The 17738-nt window shown below is 51.6% G+C and overlaps 1 protein-coding gene across 1 annotated transcript; it reads left to right on the top strand.

Annotated features, from left to right (window-relative positions):
• Nucleotides 1-73: 73 nt before the first annotated feature.
• Nucleotides 74-17358, top strand: micall1a (MICAL-like 1a). Its single transcript, XM_084466246.1, is given in 18 exon segments — nucleotides 74-442; nucleotides 928-1072; nucleotides 3810-3858; nucleotides 5587-5728; nucleotides 6190-6290; nucleotides 8371-8510; nucleotides 9493-10084; nucleotides 10086-10149; nucleotides 10471-10531; nucleotides 10830-11275; nucleotides 11463-11884; nucleotides 12317-12451; nucleotides 13294-13420; nucleotides 13880-13970; nucleotides 14395-14468; nucleotides 14628-14742; nucleotides 15201-15247; nucleotides 15679-17358. Coding segments are annotated over 17 exon segments (2901 nt in total). The 5' UTR covers nucleotides 74-442; nucleotides 928-929; the 3' UTR covers nucleotides 15831-17358.
• The last annotated feature ends 380 nt before the right edge of the window (nucleotides 17359-17738 follow it).

Raw genomic sequence — 17738 nt, 5'->3', positions numbered from 1 at the left:
CCGTTAGGCCCCCTAGCGGCCGAGACGGGAACCCCACCACATTGATTACAGCAGACGACAGGCGGCGGCCAGGACTGCATGACACCCCGGACAGCTCAGCAGGGACTAAACCTGAACCCGGGTTCGTGATCGTAGCGGTACAGGGTGTCTTCAGGGGGAGGTTGGAGGTCCGGGAGACGATGAACCTTCTGGTGGAGGAGAGGAGCGCCGAGCTGAGCAGGAGATCATGGGGAGGAGGACGACGCACATGCTGCAGCACTGGGACAATCACCGCCCTGTAATCTGTTCCCACTGGGTCCGACTGGGAAGGAAACCATCTGTGTGTGACACGGAGATGGCGAGACGTCACTAGACGCCCCGGAGAACAGCTTCTTCTCTCCAGGAGAACCAGAAGAACCCAGGATCTTCATCACCCTAGGATCTCCAGGATCTACACATCAAGGTTCTTCTCGCTTTAGTTCAAAGTTGGTTCGCTTGAAACTTAGTTAGTTAGTCGGGCGAACGGGTTGAGTTCGATAGACCTGATTAGTGATCTGACCCCTGGTCACCAGGGGTATCAGACGTGTGGTGGTCGTACTGTCCTCTGCAGAAACCTGCAGATCTGTGTACCAGAACTGGTCTGGCTCCCGAGCCCTGCTAGCCTTTAGCACGGCTGTAGCACGGCTGTAGCACGGCTGTAGCATGCCTGTAGCACGGCTGTAGCATGCCTGTAGCACGGCTGTAGCATGCCTGTAGCATGGCTGTAGCATGCCTCCCCGGCTGCACATGAAGGCAGCATCGTTCAGGGTGTAGTCCTGGTTCCTCCTGACAGGAGCAAGGAGAACACTAGAAGTGTGTCTGTCTTCTCCTCTCAAGACCGAGAGGACGTCAGACGTCAGACATCACAGGGATCTGGATTACTGATCATCCTTATTGATCATCTCACAGCGATGGGCTCCCTGAAGGCTCTGCAGGAGTGGTGCCGCCTGCAGTGCGAGGACTACACCGACGTGGACGTGAAGAACATGTCCACGTCCTTCAGAGATGGTCTGGCGTTCTGTGCCATCATCCACCGCTTCAGACCGGATCTCATGTGAGTAACCTTCAGACGTCTCCAACGACTCGGAAACATCTGGTCTGAATCGCTGAGCTCTTTGAGTGAACTGTTCCTCTTATTGTGATTGATGCTGATGCTGATGCTGTCTGGCAAACGTCTCGTTCAGCCAAACGATGCATGAATGTCTGTTTCTGATTTATCTTTTGACTTGTTGTTTTTGGCACATTGATGTAAATTGTACTAGATGGGCTGCAGGATTGGGATAAGATAGCAATCATATGCATACTGGATTGCTTGCTTCCTGGTTTCAGGATGATATCGTTGCAGTAGTTGTATCAGGACGAAATAAGTGAATCAGTGATTAAGAGTTCACACCGTTTATTAGTAGCGCCTGGAGAGCAGTTATATCAACTGATCCAGGCTGGACTCCATTATGTAATGTAATCAGTACTAAAACTCTGTTTAATCAGGGTTTAGAGTACCCTACCCAGTTGTATGTATATAAACCTTATCATTTCCTTGTAGAACACACACACACACACACACACACACACACACACACACACACACACACACACACACACACACACACACACACACACACACCAAACATGGCCTTAGATTGGTTGAAGAACAACTTATAACAAATCCCAGATGTTTTTGGAACATGTTCTCAGAATGAAATTAGTGCTCAGTGTTGTTCTTGGGCTGATTTGCATTCATCTGTTTTGTCCAAACTTGGTGTGAACAACCGAACACTGATAAATGGCACTACAGTAGACTTTATTCCCAGACAATCCAGCAACGCAAAGTTCAAAGTGTAAAGTACTAATGAGTCTGTCTCAGCTCTGTCTCTCAGCAGGCCACCAGTGCTGTACTCTCTCCCCTGAATGGCTGGCCTCTGATGCAGACCAGCAGTCTGTCACACTAAGCTGTAGCCTGGGACCTCTCGCTGTCAGACTGCATTTAACTCTAATGCCACTCCAGGCCATCACAGCGATGCAAATGGAAATGTGCAGTCACTGTCCTGCATAGCACTTCTGTGAAGAGGCTTTCTCATAACAACTGGGCTGTCCATAGCATGCCTGGCTTGGCACAGTATTATCAAGGGTTTTAGATTATAGAGGCCTTTCTACATTTCCATTTCCCCATCTGTAAATATCTTCCACGTTTATTATAATCACTCTGTTTGCTCTTTTATTATCTGTATTGACTTTAGCTGTTTAATCCATTTTAGTTTTGCACTTATGTTTGATCTAACATCAGAATTCAACTGACACATTCAACTGAGATAATAGTGTTGAGTTTAACTCTCCAGGAATTCATTCACAACCCCTGAACACACACACACACACACACACACACACACACACACACACACACACACACACACACACACACACACACACACACACACACACACACACACACACACAGACGCTATTGGCTGTTTGACTCCGTCCGTACCAACTTCAGCGGAGCGGGCATGGACACCGTCATCCGAGGGTCTGATGAAACTGAACATACACACACACACACACACTCACACACACACACACACACACACACACACACACACACACACACACACACACACACACACATAAATGTATATATATATATATACACACGCAGGCACACACAGTTCCTCCGCACCTTTTCTAAAATAACCCTGGGAGTGAGACCATGAGTCATGAAGGTGGGGGGTTAACAGTTCACATCCCTCTCCCTCCGTCAGTTGTGTCAGTCAGTCTGTCTGCACGGTCCGTTGAGCAAAACTCTACATATTTCCCAACATTAGCAAAGTCAGACAGTGTTGTTCTTCCAACCCGACCGGGGCGCACAATTATTGGCACGTCCTCCCAGCGGTGTCCTCCCCTCCTAGCGCGTCGGGCTAGTCACCAGGGCCGTGCTACCGCAGAGCACAGCTGAGGCGCGGATAAACACCCGTGGGTAACATTGAAATGTCAGTTGAGGTGAAGGAAGCGTCGGTTAGGAGCAGAGCTCTCACTGTTGACTTTGTGGCGCGGACGTTACTGCAAACCATCGCCACCGCGCAGGCCGTTGTGGTTAGGGTTCCATATTTAGATCTGCTGCTGCAAAGTGTGTTTGCCTTCATGGGGGGAAGGATCAGGAGAACAGAGGTGACTCTGTGCTGCTGGGGGGCCTCAACAAGGCGCTCATTCAGAGAGCTCTTCTGTTTCCATATTTCACGACTCCTGAGGCCCTCCCCACTACCGTAATCCTCCCCTGTCGTCCTGTGAACGCACACTGTTCGCCTGGCGTGCCCCACAGACATTCCTCGGCACCTCCTCAGAACTGTCGTTTTCTTCCTCCTGCGTGTTAACGGCAGGATGTTTACGGGTGTGGGCTGTTCTTCTGCTCGCTCCTCATGAGGTGAGGTCAGCGGGAGGCTGCCTTGTAATTAGGAGGCCCCCAGGGGGGTTTGTGCAAGAGTTTCCAGGTGCTTCCATCGCTTGTGGTTGGTGACTGAAGCCCCAAAAGAAGTGGGATGAGATGCCTTCCAGGTTACATGGAGGTGTAGGCTAGCTTGTTTTCAAAATACACTCCCCTAAACCCTGATTAAACAGAGTTTAATTAAACTGATTACATTACATAATTGAGTCCGACCCAGACGGGAAGCTAATAATAATCGCTGTGAACTCTGATTCACCGATTCTCGTATTTCGTCCTGATACAACTACTATAATGTGCGTGTGTGTCTGTCCCTTTTGATTATGAACCAGACATCTTCCCTCTGTCTCCGTTTCAGAGACTTCTCCTCGCTGTCCAAGGAGAACGTCTACGAGAACAACCGGCTGGTGAGTCAGTCAGCGCTCCGTGTCCAGATGAGCTCATCGTCACGATGGGGTTGAGATCACCAGTGGGCCTCACTGAGGGGCAGGTCTCGGTTTCTGGGGATTGCGTACTACAAGGCGTTTGGGGCTGGCCTACTACAAGGCGTTTGGGGCTAGCCTACTACAAGGCGTTTGGGGCTAGCCCACTACAAGGCGTTTGGGGCTAGCCCACTACAAGGTGTTTGGGGCTAGCTTCCGACAAGGCGTTTGGGGCTAGCCTACTACAAGGTGTTTGGGGCTAGCTTCCGACAAGGCGCTTGGTTTTGGTGCAAAACCCATGTGTGCTGTGTGTCATCATGTTGACTCATGCGCTGGTGTTCCGTTCTACTGCGGGCAGAGCACGGGAACACGACCTGTTGGAGCACATCAAAGGCTTCCTCACAGCTGGGAGCGGCGGTCTGGTAGTGGTTATTAACAGGAGTGTTTTGTTGCTCTCCTGCTGAGCAGCTCACTTTCTACGAAATGAGCTTTTCGACGTACATTCACATTTACATTTAGCAGACACTTTGGTTCAAAGCGACATGCAACCATTAGTACACATTCACACACCGACGGCGGAGTCAACCACGCAGGGCGACAGCCAGCTCGTCAGGAGCAGTCAGGGTGAGGCGTCTCGCTCAGGGACACCTCGACACTCTAGCTAGGAGAAGCTGGGGATCGAACCAGCAACCTTCTGGTTACCAGCCGACCCACGTTCCATGGTTGCTCTGCAATTTTAAAAAGTTGCAGTTCGCTGCACGGCTTTCTTCTAGGCTTCAAAAAGAAGGCTTTAGTGAGCTCCTCATGTTTTACAGCCTGGGAAAGTTTAACAGGTACAGGAATGAACAGCAGGGGGGCTGACGGGGGCAGGAGGAAATGCAATGCGTGCCCTATCTCCAGATTCAGGATCTCTTTTGACAGGCTACTACTTCCAACAAACCCCCCAGAGTACGGAATGACCTTGAGACAGACAACAAAGAGGTCGTCTCCGACCCTGTCTGAGCCCAGCCTTGGCATGACTCGTCCGCTGTTTACATTCTTCATGTATTGAACCGCTCTCGGTGTGGAGCAGTTGGCGGAAGTTCCCAGCCAGGACGAATTTTCCTGCACGGTGCCAAGTAATTCCCTGTGGCTATATCACTAAGCCTGTTCCACTAATCTGGACTGTGACCGAGCAGGCAGGCAAAGACAACAGAGAAGTTACAACCACTGCGACCGGTTGTGTTCACCTGCCTGCAGGTCTCCAGGGTTGGTTTGTTGACTGATGTCTGCGTGTCTCAGGGGCTTCCCCTGTCTGCGGCTAGTTGTGGATGTCTGTTGTGTAAGGTTATGGTAGCTGGGCCTGTGGAGCACGCTGTGTAGATGTCTGGTCTAGTGCAAGGCCTTTGGGTTGAAGAAGAATGCAGGGTGGCAGTTATCATCGACATGAACAGTTACTGCACTGTGTCTGATAGACAAGAATGTTACCATGCACACTCACGAACGAACGAACGAACGCACGCACTCACACTCACACTGGCACTCTCTCACACAGTCTCACACACTCAAACTCACTTTTTCACTCACTCACTCACTTTTACACACTCACTCACTCCCTCTTTCACTCACTCACTCACTCTTTCACTCACTCACTCTTTCACTCTTTCACTCACTCACTCATACACACACCAACCATGGCCCCTTCCTGACCCCGGTCTGTCTGGTCCCCCTCAGGCCTTCGAGGTGGCCGAGGTCCAGCTGGGGATCCCGGCTCTGCTGGACCCGGAGGACATGGTCTCCATGAAGGTTCCGGACCGCCTCAGCATCATCACCTACGTCTCCCAGTACTACAACTTCTTCACCAACAAGTCCCACGGTGGGAACACACGCACAGACTAATCCTCTCGCCTCCTCTCAGTGTCCCACTCAGTTTTAAAACTCACTTGGGTGTGAGTGTGATCAGCCATTACAAGCCGTTTGAAAATCGGCCTTTTCCTGTGTTTTAGTGACACCACAAGTAGGAGTGTCCCCCTAGATGTATGATGGATAGATAAGCAACGTTTGCTACAGTCCACGGGGTATTCTGGTAGACCGATCTATCCAGCGTACATCTAGGTGGACACGCCCACTTGTGAGGTCACTAAGGCACAGGGAAAGGCCGATTTTCCCTTTAACTGATTGTGGCTTTTATAACCCCCCCTCCCCCCCACATCAAATGAAACGTTTTTGTTTTCAGTTTGTTTTCGTGAGCTCCTCATGAGGTCTGATCCCTGGCTCGTCATTGGCTGACTCCCAGCAGATGACCGTGGGTCTCACCTCTCCCCTTGTGCCTTGCAGTGAACCCCCCGTGCATGAAGCGGCCGGCGGGCTCGGGGCAGGGCGAGCCCGCCCAGAAGAGGCTCATGGCCCCCCTGGAAGACCCAGCGCTGGAGGCGGAGGTAAGGATGGCACCGCAACCGCAACCACGACCTCTGGGGGCACGGAGGGCCGAGTCAGCCACGCAGGGCGACAGCACAGCTCGTCAGGAGCAGTCAGGGTGAGGGCGTCTCGCTCAGGGACACCTCGACAGCTAGGAGGAGCCGGGGTTCGAACTAGCAACCTTCAGGTTACCGGCCAACCCGCTCTACCTCCTGAGCCACATGCCGCCCTACTATATACTTTATAGCGATCAATAACTGGCCCGAATCTGGGCCAGGGGTTTGAGCAAGTGTTAGGGTATCGTGTTAGCTAACTCACAAACACATATGGTCTGATTGGTCCATCAGCAATCGCTCTGACACTCTAATGTCAAAATTCAATGATGAACATTCCTATTTATTTAGTTATATAACAACTTTAGTGCCATGTCATCCCACTTTAACTTCCTTATTTTAGTGATCACTGGTTCTCTCGCCAAACCCCGTGCTCACAACTCAACACCGTTCCTGTCCTGCTGATTACCAATATGATAATCATGGTCCTGATCATAATCTTTATTCAGAGACGTTTCCAATGCGCGGTACCCGACAGTGTGTATTAAAACAACAACCCAAAATCTTTTTAGACACAGAGGTATTCTGCTGTGGAAACTCATTCCTGTGAGTGCATGTTTTTAAAGTCTTCAATCATTTAATTTCAACAGCAGCCAAAACACTGTTGATTTGAAAACCTTAACAAATACCTTGACAATTTATTACTGCCTGGCCGAGTTTGTTTCTGGTCATAGCCCAATACACCCTTACAGGTCCTTGACAGGTGAAAACAAAATATGGACAGTGAAAGGTCCTGTTTGACCACATTTGTGACTTCAGATATCGATCGCCTGACTCGTGAGACTATGTTGACTGTGTTAAAGTTGAACCCTGAAGTCACTGTCTATTCTCGACACCTCTCTGCAGCAAGTCCACACACTGAGAAAGAAAAGAGAGACATTTGATTGTGCAACGGCAGAATTTAGTTATTTCACACGTCTCGTGTTTAAAGCGAAACTGGAACAGTTGACGCAATGTCGATCTGCCTGCTTGGGGCATGTTGTAACATGTGATAGTCGTGTCTGTTGAATTCAGCACAGATATATCCATTAACAACATCTTTTGTATTTTTCATAATTTGATTGCAGCATATTCTTTATGCTGACGGGCCAAGGGCTCTATTCATCACTGTGTCCTTGTTTGACCCACGCTGTGAAGCGGGGGTCAACGCAGCCACACGTGGTTTCAGGTGTTGAACAGCATGAGCTGGGTAAAATGAATGACACCGGCGATCGATCGAGAAAGCCTTCTGTATCCTCTCTCTACTTCTTCTGTTTCCGCATGCCTCTTCATCCTCCTCTCCTCCGTTCCTCTGCCTTTCATACTCTGGCTTCCTCTTCCTCCTCTTCCTACTGCTCTTCCTCTGCGCCCCCATTTTCAGATGGAGATCCACTCCTCCTTCCCCTCTTCCTCCTGTTCTTCATCCTCCTCTTCACCTCTTGTGCCCCCTCCGCGCTGCGGCCCCCAGCCCAGGCACTAGCCTAGGGGAGGGGGGTGCTAGGCTACGATGATAGTCTTTTATTTTATTCTATTATTTTACCCATCTCTTTTTATACAAAATGAAAAAAAACGTTTCTTACCGTCCTATCACTGTGCGCACATTTGGCATTTGTTTTTTGATTTTCAACGCATTTCCTTTGTGCATTGCCTAAATGACAATCAATCGTGAGTGCCCTTAAGAATGTCTGGGTTACTGAGATTAGAAAGTCTCCCAAAAGCCCATGTACCACTTTTCCCTGAATTCAAATGTTCCGGCTAAAACCGGAAATATACTCCGAAAATGAATAAACCAAAGTGGGTTGGACCACGCTGCCACCCAATCAACACGGGCCTAGCCCATCACTAGCCAATCTGAATCAAGAATCCACATCCTCAAATCCTGACTCCGTGTTTGATCTCCACCCCTCCCCCCCCCCCCCCCCCCCCCTCACCCCCACCTCTCCATATCCTCCTCCCCCCCCGCCCCCCCTGCCCCACCGTGCCCCACCCGATGCTGCATTGGCCCCAGTCGGCCCAGCCTGCTCAGACGGACGCCCTGAGGCCGAGGAGCAGCACCCTCAGCAGCACCTGCGCCGCCTGCATGAAGCACGTCCACCTGGTGCAGAGGTTCATGGTGGACGGCAAGCTCTACCACCGCAACTGCTTCAGGTGAGGACCACAGTCACCCACCACAGTCGGGTTCAGAGTTACTCTTATTTTATATTTTCTTATTGCACAATTACACAGGAGTACAATTCTTAGGCTTGGTTCCTCAACGGCCCCATAGCATAGCAACAAAACAAGATAGTAAGTCGATAAAGATGAGTGGGAATAAAAATAAGCAGACGCGTCAATAGATCACAATAATAAATAATGAAAATAAAATTATTAACCCTAAAAAAATAATGAACCCTATTTACATAAAACTGTGCTAGTAATAAGTAAGGAGGTGTAGTAAAGTGTAAGTGTCACCATTCACATACATTTCTCCTCATCGCATTTGAAGCTGGTTTGATTTGTGATGATTTGATTTGATTTGTGAACTTATTTTAAGGACACTTCGTCCAGCAAAATTGATTTAATTTTAGAGCATGGCCATGGGAAAGTACAGGCAGCAAAGTTACCAAGAATACATTCAGTGAGACAATGGAGAGTTTAGGACTGGTCACGGCTGATGCCAGCTGTGGTGGGAGAGGCCAAGTTGAACTGCAGTACACTACGGGGGAAGTGGGTATCTCTGCAAGTCTGCAAGCAAGGACTGCAACGCAGTTCAAGGAATCGACACGGCAAAGAAGTCAGTCGACTGGCCTCCGTATCAGACGAAAGTGGCAATGGAAACTATCATAACCCCGCTCAGTGAGAGAGCGGAAGGGAGGTATCTCTAGGTCGAGGGAGAGTGTATACAGGTATTTTTAAAATGATGAGTTATGATTTCTATTTTCACAACAATTTGCTTTAGTTTTTTTTGTGAATGGATTTACAAAGTGAATTCTAGCTTCATATCTTCATTCAGAAAGGTAAGAGATTTCCCTGAAAGAACACAACTAATTAAATGTGACGCAATTCTAATCCACTTGAATGGGGACGCGCTCTCTGCCTGAACCGGTTTGATGTTAATGAGTGCGAGTGTGGTTCCTCTGGTTCCTCTCAGGTGCAGAGAGTGCAGCAGCACTCTGCTCCCCGGCTCCTACAAGATGGGCAAGGACTCCGGCTCTCTGATCTGCACGCACCACTTCAACCGCCCTGCCTTAGCCAATCAGAACGGACGGCCGGACCTGAGCCAGCGGCCCGCCGAAGCTCGCTCTGCCCGGATCGGTCGATCGCCGTCACGGCAAGAAGACCCGCCTCCCGAGAGCGAGCGGGAAATGGCGGCGCCCCCGGCGATCGCCTCGCCGGATCGGAACGTGTTGCCTAGCGACGGTCCGTCAGAGGACACGCCCACGCCCGTGACTGCCGCCCAATCGGACGCTCTGATCATCGAGGAGGAGGAACCGTCGGTCCCGCCCAACCCCTTTGGAGACAGCGACGACGAGGAGGAGGAGGAAGAGGAGGAGGAGGAGGAGGAGGAGGCCAAGAACGGGGAGGAGAAAGAGGAGGAGGAGAAGAGGGAGAAGGAGATCCAGACACCAGCCAAAGAGACGTCTAATGGCGCGTGTCATGACGACAAGCCCCCGGCCCCCGTGGGTCCCCCGGGGGGGGTCCCCCGGCCGGTGCCGGCGCCGCGCAGGGTTCCTGAGGCCACGCCCCCCCCCTCGCCCCGCCCCCAGGGCCCGCCCACAGCCCACTCCAGACCGCCAACAGGGCAAAGGTGTGTGACGATGTTGTGCTCCTCTCGGTAGAACTTGTTGTGTGTTGTACGTCCTGGCACTTATAGTACTTAGCATTGTGTAGTGTCTTCTCCTAGCTATCTGTGTTGTATACGGGGAATGGGTTAACCTAGTGATGGTTAGTGCTTGGTTCTATGAACATCCTTACTGTACCCACAGCAATATATTGTTGTTTCTCCTTCTTCTGACAAGTGGACTTATTGTTGAGTCGGACTCTGGATGAAAGCGTCTGCTAAAGGCCCTGTAAATGAAGAAATTGGCGCTCAGTCGCTGACGGTCTCTTCTTGTTTTCCGACCGACAGGTGAGCGTCCGAAGCCTCTGCTGCCGCCCAAACCCCGGGAACGCTCCCACTCTCCTGGCAGGTGAGCCGGCTGTCCCCAGCCTCCCTCTGGTCTCCATCCTGCTCCCTTCAGCCCCTCGCTCAGTACTCACCGGACGTCTCCATCATGTTTACATCATGTGACCCGCACTGTGTGTGTGTGTGTGTGTGTGTGTGTGTGTGTGTGTGTGTGTGTGTGTGTGTGTGTGTGTGTGTGTGTGTGTGTGTGTGTGTGTGTGTGTGTGTGTGTGTGTGTGTGTGTGTGTGTGCGCACGTCCTCCTCCTCCTCCCGGTGTGACACGCCCCTCTGTGTGTTGTTGTTTGTGTGTCTTCATCTCCAGCCAATCAATTGACTCCCCTAAACCCAAAGACCCTCCCTGGCTTGCCCTGGTCCAATCAGAACCAAAGAAGAAGCCGGCCCCGCCCCGTCCGCCAGCTGGCCTGGCGACGACCCCCCGGGCGGGCTCCGTGTCCTCCCTGAAGGTCCCGGGGTCGCGACCCAGCCTGCCCCCCAAGCCGGCCCCCGCCAACCCCTTCGACGATGAGGATGATGAGGATGGCGACGCCGCTGAGGAGGAAGAGGAAGAGGGGGTTGCCGTGCCGACGGTGGCGGCGGCGGTCCACCCGTGGTACCGCATCACCCAGGCAACGGAGACGGAGGCTGCGGACACGCCCCCCGCCGGGGGGGGCTCCTCGCGCTCCTCCAGCCCCGGGGGCGGGGGCGTGGCCAGGAAGCGGACCGCCCCCCGGGCCCCCCCGGCCCCCCCAGCCCCGTCGGCCAACCCAGGTGTGTGGGGCCGTCTCCATGGAAACAAGGGGTCGCGCAGTGGATGTTGTATGTTGCGTTGCGTGTGTTGTGTTTTAAGTGAGCCGTTAATTAACTCCTCCCCTTTTTCGTCTCCCTGCCTTCCCTGTGACTCCGCCCCCTTCACCTTCACCCTGAACTTTTTTTGTTTCTCCCCGTCTTCCTTCAGCCCCCCCTGACTCCCAGCCTTCCTCTTGCTCTCCCTCCCCAGCGCTGAGCGTGGAGAGCCTCTCCTCCGGCTCGGACCATGGCCCCTCCCCCCGGGGCCCCTCCCCCCGGGGCCCCTCCCCCTGCGGCCCCTCCCCCCGGGGCCCCTCCCACCTGGAGCTCCCCTTCACCAAGAGTGCCTCGGAGCCCTCCATCAGCTCCCCCGGCGAGCCCACCGCCTCCGCGTCCTCCTGCTCCGACCAGCCCCGCCTCTCTCTAGGCTCCTCCCCTCCCGACGTACCGACCAATACCAGCTCGGCGCCGGCCACCCCTCAGACCAATCGGAGCGTGGCGGCGAGGGGCCCCAGGCATCCGCCGCCGCCGCGGCCCCCGGCGGCGACCCCCAGCCCCCTGGCCTCGGAGGCCCCGGCTGCCAACAGCAAGGTGAGGGAGGGGCCGAGTGTGTGTTAGGGGCGCGGCCGAGCGTGAGTTAGGGGCGGGGCCGACTGTGTTAGGGGCGGGGCAGAGTATGTGTAAGGGGCGGGGCCGAGCAGGTAAATGTAAACGACCGCATGTCTACAGCTCCATTTTACGATACTGCCTCACATTCACCCTTTCATGCACACATTCACACACCGACGGCGGAGTCAACCACGCAGGGCGGCAGCACAGCTCGTCAGGAGCAGTCAGGGTGAGGGCATCTCGCTCAGGGACACCTCGACACTCTCTAGCTAGGAGGAGCCGGGGATCGAACCAGCAACCTTCTGGTTACCAGCCGACCCGCTCTTCCTCCTGAGCCGCATGCCGCCCTGAGCGTTCAGGCGGAGCGACGTTCCTCCTCCACCCTTACTGACGCTAGACTCCTGTTCCCCGCAGCGGACCTGTAAGGAGAACCCGTTCAACAGGAAGGCCTCTCCGTCCCACGGAGCCGCTAAGACCAGACCCCCGCGAGGACCCCGGCCCGCCAGACCCCCCGCCCCGGGACACGGCTTCCCCCTCATCAAACGCAAGGTAGGCCAACACGGGGACACCATGATGACAGTTACATTCACCTGTAGGTACATACTAAGTACATTTGTCAGAAGAAAGAGAAACAACTTAATAATTAGTATTATTATATTAGTATTATTTTTAAGTGCCAGGACGTACAACATACAATAAGTGCGTAAGGGGGTGGGGGGGGGTAAGGTGGGAGGCTATGCAGAGTCTCTGAACAAGTGAGTCTTGAGTCTCTTGCGGAAGACCTTTGCTCGCTCTGTGCGATGGCGGTGCCAGATGTCCAGCTGTAGTAGTTGAGCCGAGCTGGGGTGTGGGGTCTGACCAATGCACGTTATACGCCTTGACTTCGAACTGCAGCTGGAGCTTGGTGTGTGTTTTTTATTGAGCGGCAGCAACGTGAGTCTCTCTCTGCCTCCTGCTCTGACAGGGGAGTGGATGGAGTCAAGTGGCCCGCTCGATGTAGACGTATGATGATGTACAACATAATGGGATCAGATGTTCGCAGAGCGGCGGCTCAGGCGGTCGCCTCATAGCGGAGATCGACTGGATATTGATAAAGATTCAGAGCGAGCGTGTTGGTGATGCATCATGTTTACAGCAGGCAGGGCTTTGTATCACGGGGGCAGGATGAGAAACGATAACGATCTATGACGATAGAGCAGTCCCAGGCGGCCGGTTGTGTGTAGGCAATCACTGGATAAGTGAACCGGCTGAACTATTAATAACTCACCATGAACTATTAATAACTATTAATAACTCACCAGAAACCATGCATGTTAAAACACATGGAGTTAACTCATGTAGCTCATGAGCAATAAGCAGCTGATTCATGTGTGTGTGTGTCTGGTTTTCAGGTCCAGGCAGACCAGTACGTCCCAGTGGAGGACATCCACGATGAGATGAGCCAGTTGGAGCGCCAGCTGGACCAGCTGGAGCAGAGAGGGGTGGAGCTGGAAAGCAAGCTCCGGGACAGCCCCAGCGGTACGAGCACATGGCCGAACGGTCACTAGTAGAGATGTTCACCTACCTTGTTCTCCTTCCCGATACCGATTCCTGAACTTGAGTATCTGCCGATACGCCATCTAGCATTGTAACTACTAATATCACTTACGACGGTTACAAAGTGTTCTCTTACGATGACAGCAAGGTACAGTCGGTTCACTTGTCAACAAGATTTTTCAGAAATAGATCATTTACATTTAAAATCTATAATTATAATAATACATTTGTATTCTTTTAGTTAAGCATGAGCGTCCTTGTTTTCCGACTCGGTAGCTCGAACACACGTAGGTCGGAGGTCTTGGGAGGTCTACTGTGCCGAGGGTTGGGGTAACTCACCCCGCCCCCCCACTGGGGGGTCTACTGGGTTGAGGTCTCCATTGGGAGGTCCACTAGGCTGGGGGCTGGGCTAACTCATCTGGCCCCCTGCTGTGTTTTCAGACGAGGAGGAGGAGCGCCTCCTGGTGGAGTGGTTCACCCTGATCCACGACAAACACCTCCTGGTGCGGAGAGAGGCCGAGCTCGTCTACACGTACGTTCACACCGGAGACCGCCTTCGTACGCACACATGTCGGCCCGTTGATTAGTAGAACACTTTTCTAAGTACTCACGTTTAATGGATGAAAGCCCAAATAGGAGTTAAAGTCAAAAGTTAGAAAAGAGAAAAGTGTAATAGTTGCTACACATCAACCGCAGAGCATCTGAATGAATTTCTACATCATCTCTTTCCCAGTGATTTATTGCTTTATCAACATATTACCAGGAACAGGGTTTCCCACTCAACTGTCCAGCCTTTCCTGGATCTTCCTTCCCTACATGTGTGTGTGTCTGTGTGTGTGTGTGTGTGTCTGTGTGTGTGTGTGTGTGTGCGCGGGCGCAATTTAATATTACACACATCGAGTGTGTGACAATAATGTTTAGCAGCTGACTGGTGATGTGCTACCTTGTGGCCTCAGGTCGAAGCAGCAGAACCTGGAGGAGAGACAGGCTGACGTGGAGTACGAGCTCCGGTGTCTCCTCAACAAACCAGGTAGGTCTCATCGCCAGCTCACTATAGTGTTGTTAACTTAAGATAAGACGTGTATTACTCTGTAGACAAATAGCCTTAGCGTTGAGACTGCTGAAATCCCTTAATGGCATCCCAACATGGCATCCCAAACTGGCAACCTCTGTCCCCCCCCCTCCTCAGAGAAAGACTGGAGTGAGGTGGACCGCAGCCGGGAGCAGGAGCTCATGGCCGACCTGGTCACCGTCATCGAGCAGAGGAACCAGATCATCAACAACATGGACCAGGACCGGCAGAGGTGGGTCTGCTGTGACCTGCGTGGTGGATGAGGTGTCGTGTTGCGGTGACTGCGACTGGATACCTGGACCCTCCTTATGGTGTTAAACTGTTATGGATGGATGGATGGATGGATGTATGTCCACCCACTATGGCCCCTATTGCACTCCTGATCCTCCCTGGAAGGGACCCCCCCCCCCCCCTCTGAAGGAGGGACCCCCCCCACTCTGAAGGAGGGACCCCCCACTCTGCGTTCCTTCTCCAGATCTCCTCCTTGCTAATTAAGGGAGTTTTTTCTTGCCCTCTGGGGGGCTAGGGGTCAGGGGGGCGGTCATAAACACACAAAGTTAAGCCCTTTGAGCCTGGACCTGTGGGCTATACTAATAAAATTGAACTGAATTGAACCTCCAGAGGTCTTTCACACACAGTCCCATCACCCAGGCGATGTTGTTATACTAACCATCACATCCTCTTCTGCAGGGACGAAGAGGAGGACAAGCTGATGGCCGCCATGCTGAAGAAGAAAGGTGAGATGCTGACTAAGCTGCACCCCCCCCTCCCCCCGCCCCACCTTGTCTCCCCCCTCCCCCACCCGGTCTCCCCTCTGTCTCACCTCTAGAGCACTTTAATCACAGAGCGGTGATCAGTGGAAACATTCAGCGCTGATTCGTCACTTTCTCTGAGCCTTTAAGTGTATTGTGTATTGTTGTTGGCCTGGACTGGGCCAATAACAACATACGATCAGAAATGGTCTTATAATCGAATGGAGTAAAACACTCAACGGTAATGGTAGTTTAATCCTTAGGGCGATGTAAGTGCGGTTGAAAGGTCACATCCCACTTCTGCTTCCTGCGAGTGTCAGAGATCCGTGTCTCTAATCTGATAAATATGCAAACATGAGAGTGAGTCTCCTCTTGTCTCTCCAGCCCTGCGTCATGCTCCTCTTGTGTTTCCTCAGACTTCCACAAGGAGCCCGACGGCGAGGAGAAGGACAAGGAGAAGAAGAAGAAGAAGAAAGCGGCCAAGTTCAAGCCCATGAAGGTGTTGAAGCGTCTGAGCCACAAGGGGGACCCCAGCAAGACCCCCAGCCCCCGCAAGGACAAGAGTTGAACCCCAGGGGGCCAGAGCAGAAGGAGGAGGAGGAGGAGGAGGAGGAGGAGCAGTGGTCCTCCAGAGCTGGAGGAGACTGGACCTCTGCTGTAGAGCGTTGGATAGAACACCACCATCACCAATAATTTAAGGTGAACAGAACCACCAGAGGTCTCTGCCCCATAGCCCCCATGGAGTTAAGGTGAACTCCACCACCAGATGAGTTAAGGTGAACTCCACCACCTGATGAGTTAAGGTGAACTCCACCACCAGATGAGTTAAGGTGAACTCCACCACCTGATGAGTTAAGGTGAACTCCACCACCAGATGAGTTAAGGTGAACTCCACCACCTGATGAGTTAAGGTGAACTCCACCACCAGAGGAGTTAAGGTGAACTCCACCACCAGATGAGTTAAGGTGAACTCCACCACCTGATGAGTTAAGGTGAACTCCACCACCAGAGGAGTTAAGTGTGTCAGAGATGTAAAGCGCCCCACCGCCCAAATCCTCTGTTCAGCTTCTACCTGGTGGGTTTGTTAAAAGAAAACATTATTGTTTTTCTGATTTTAATATATTTTCGATTGCTTTGTGTATTTTTAAAAGCTGTCTTAACAGCTGCGGCGTTTGACTGTCGTATGATTTTTTGTTGTTAACCGACTTTTAGTTTCTATCGTAGGCTTGATTGCACAGTCTAACCCGTTCTCCTAACGCCTAACTCTTAACGGTGTAAAATGAAACATGCGAGTGAACAGAAAACAAGAAGCAGAACACGGAAATAATTCAACGTCATTTTAATCCTGAGAGAGACTCCCTTGAATGAACTGTTCCCCGATACGAGAGGAGGGCAATTCCTTCGGTTTTGTAACATGTGGTACGAGAACGGTTACAAATTGTCCCGTGGTCTGAGAATGTACTCCTAACCCGTAGTGTTTGGTGGTTTAGCGATGGAAGTGCTACTTGCTGCTAGGCTACTATGTGTGTTGCAGTGCCCATGTTTATTTATGCTGTGTTCTGTGGCATTGAAACGCTGACGTTAATACGTGTTTTGATATGATGTCCCATGATGACGGTGTGCATAAGGCATGTCAAAAGAGTATTTTAATCCTACCAATTTCTATTTTGGGTGTCACTAAATAGAGTATTCATAAACTATTTTGAATGTAAAAAAAAACGACTAATCTGTAACTACCTGCTTGATTTTAAGTAGGGAAGACTAAAAGATTTTAGGATTCAATGTTTAAGCTGCAATGAGGAGTATCCGAATCGCAGACATCATAGCTCTCCCCGAATATGCAACTGTTTTAATTTATATTTTTACAACGTTGATGTGTTCTGCATCTGTTAGCAAACTGTTGCCTTAAAGCGTGTAAAACTGACCTCAGTGTTGACACTGTTAATGTTAATGTCCGCAAGGTGCCATCTTATTTAAGTGTTCCTGTGTGTTGAAAGAAATGATTGAAACGTCGTCTCTTCGATGTACATTTATCTAGCGCTTCTGTTTCTACGTCTGTGAATTTGCCCTTCATCTTAAATGAATAATGTTCCATGCTCTGGTGTCTCTGGTCTCTACATACGTTTGTCTCTGGTCTCTCGATGCCTAACTGTTGAACATGATCCAATTCTTTATTTTACAATCTCTCCATCTCCGTACGGTAGCCATATTGGACCTAGCGCCACAAAGACAATGAGTCTGGTCTGTGTCACATGGAAGCAGAGATATGTGGTCTGGGCAGCCGTGTGTGGCCTGAGAAGACTCCATACATCTACTGGTGAAGGAGGCAGTGCAGCAACATGAGTCATGTGTCAATGTGTTGGGTCACAGTTTGATTCATACTTCCAGCATTTCTCCCAGTTTGGCCTTGACTTCTCCCAGTGCATCCAGTTCTCTGAACCGTTCAGGCCAGAATCGTCCTTGCCCACACCAAGTG

The sequence above is a fragment of the Micromesistius poutassou genome (assembly GCF_964030765.1).
Source record: "Micromesistius poutassou genome assembly, chromosome: 3".
Taxonomy (NCBI): Eukaryota; Metazoa; Chordata; class Actinopteri; order Gadiformes; family Gadidae; genus Micromesistius; species Micromesistius poutassou.
The sequence above is the reverse complement of the archived record's forward strand: the minus strand, read 5'-3'. Positions and strand labels throughout refer to the sequence as shown.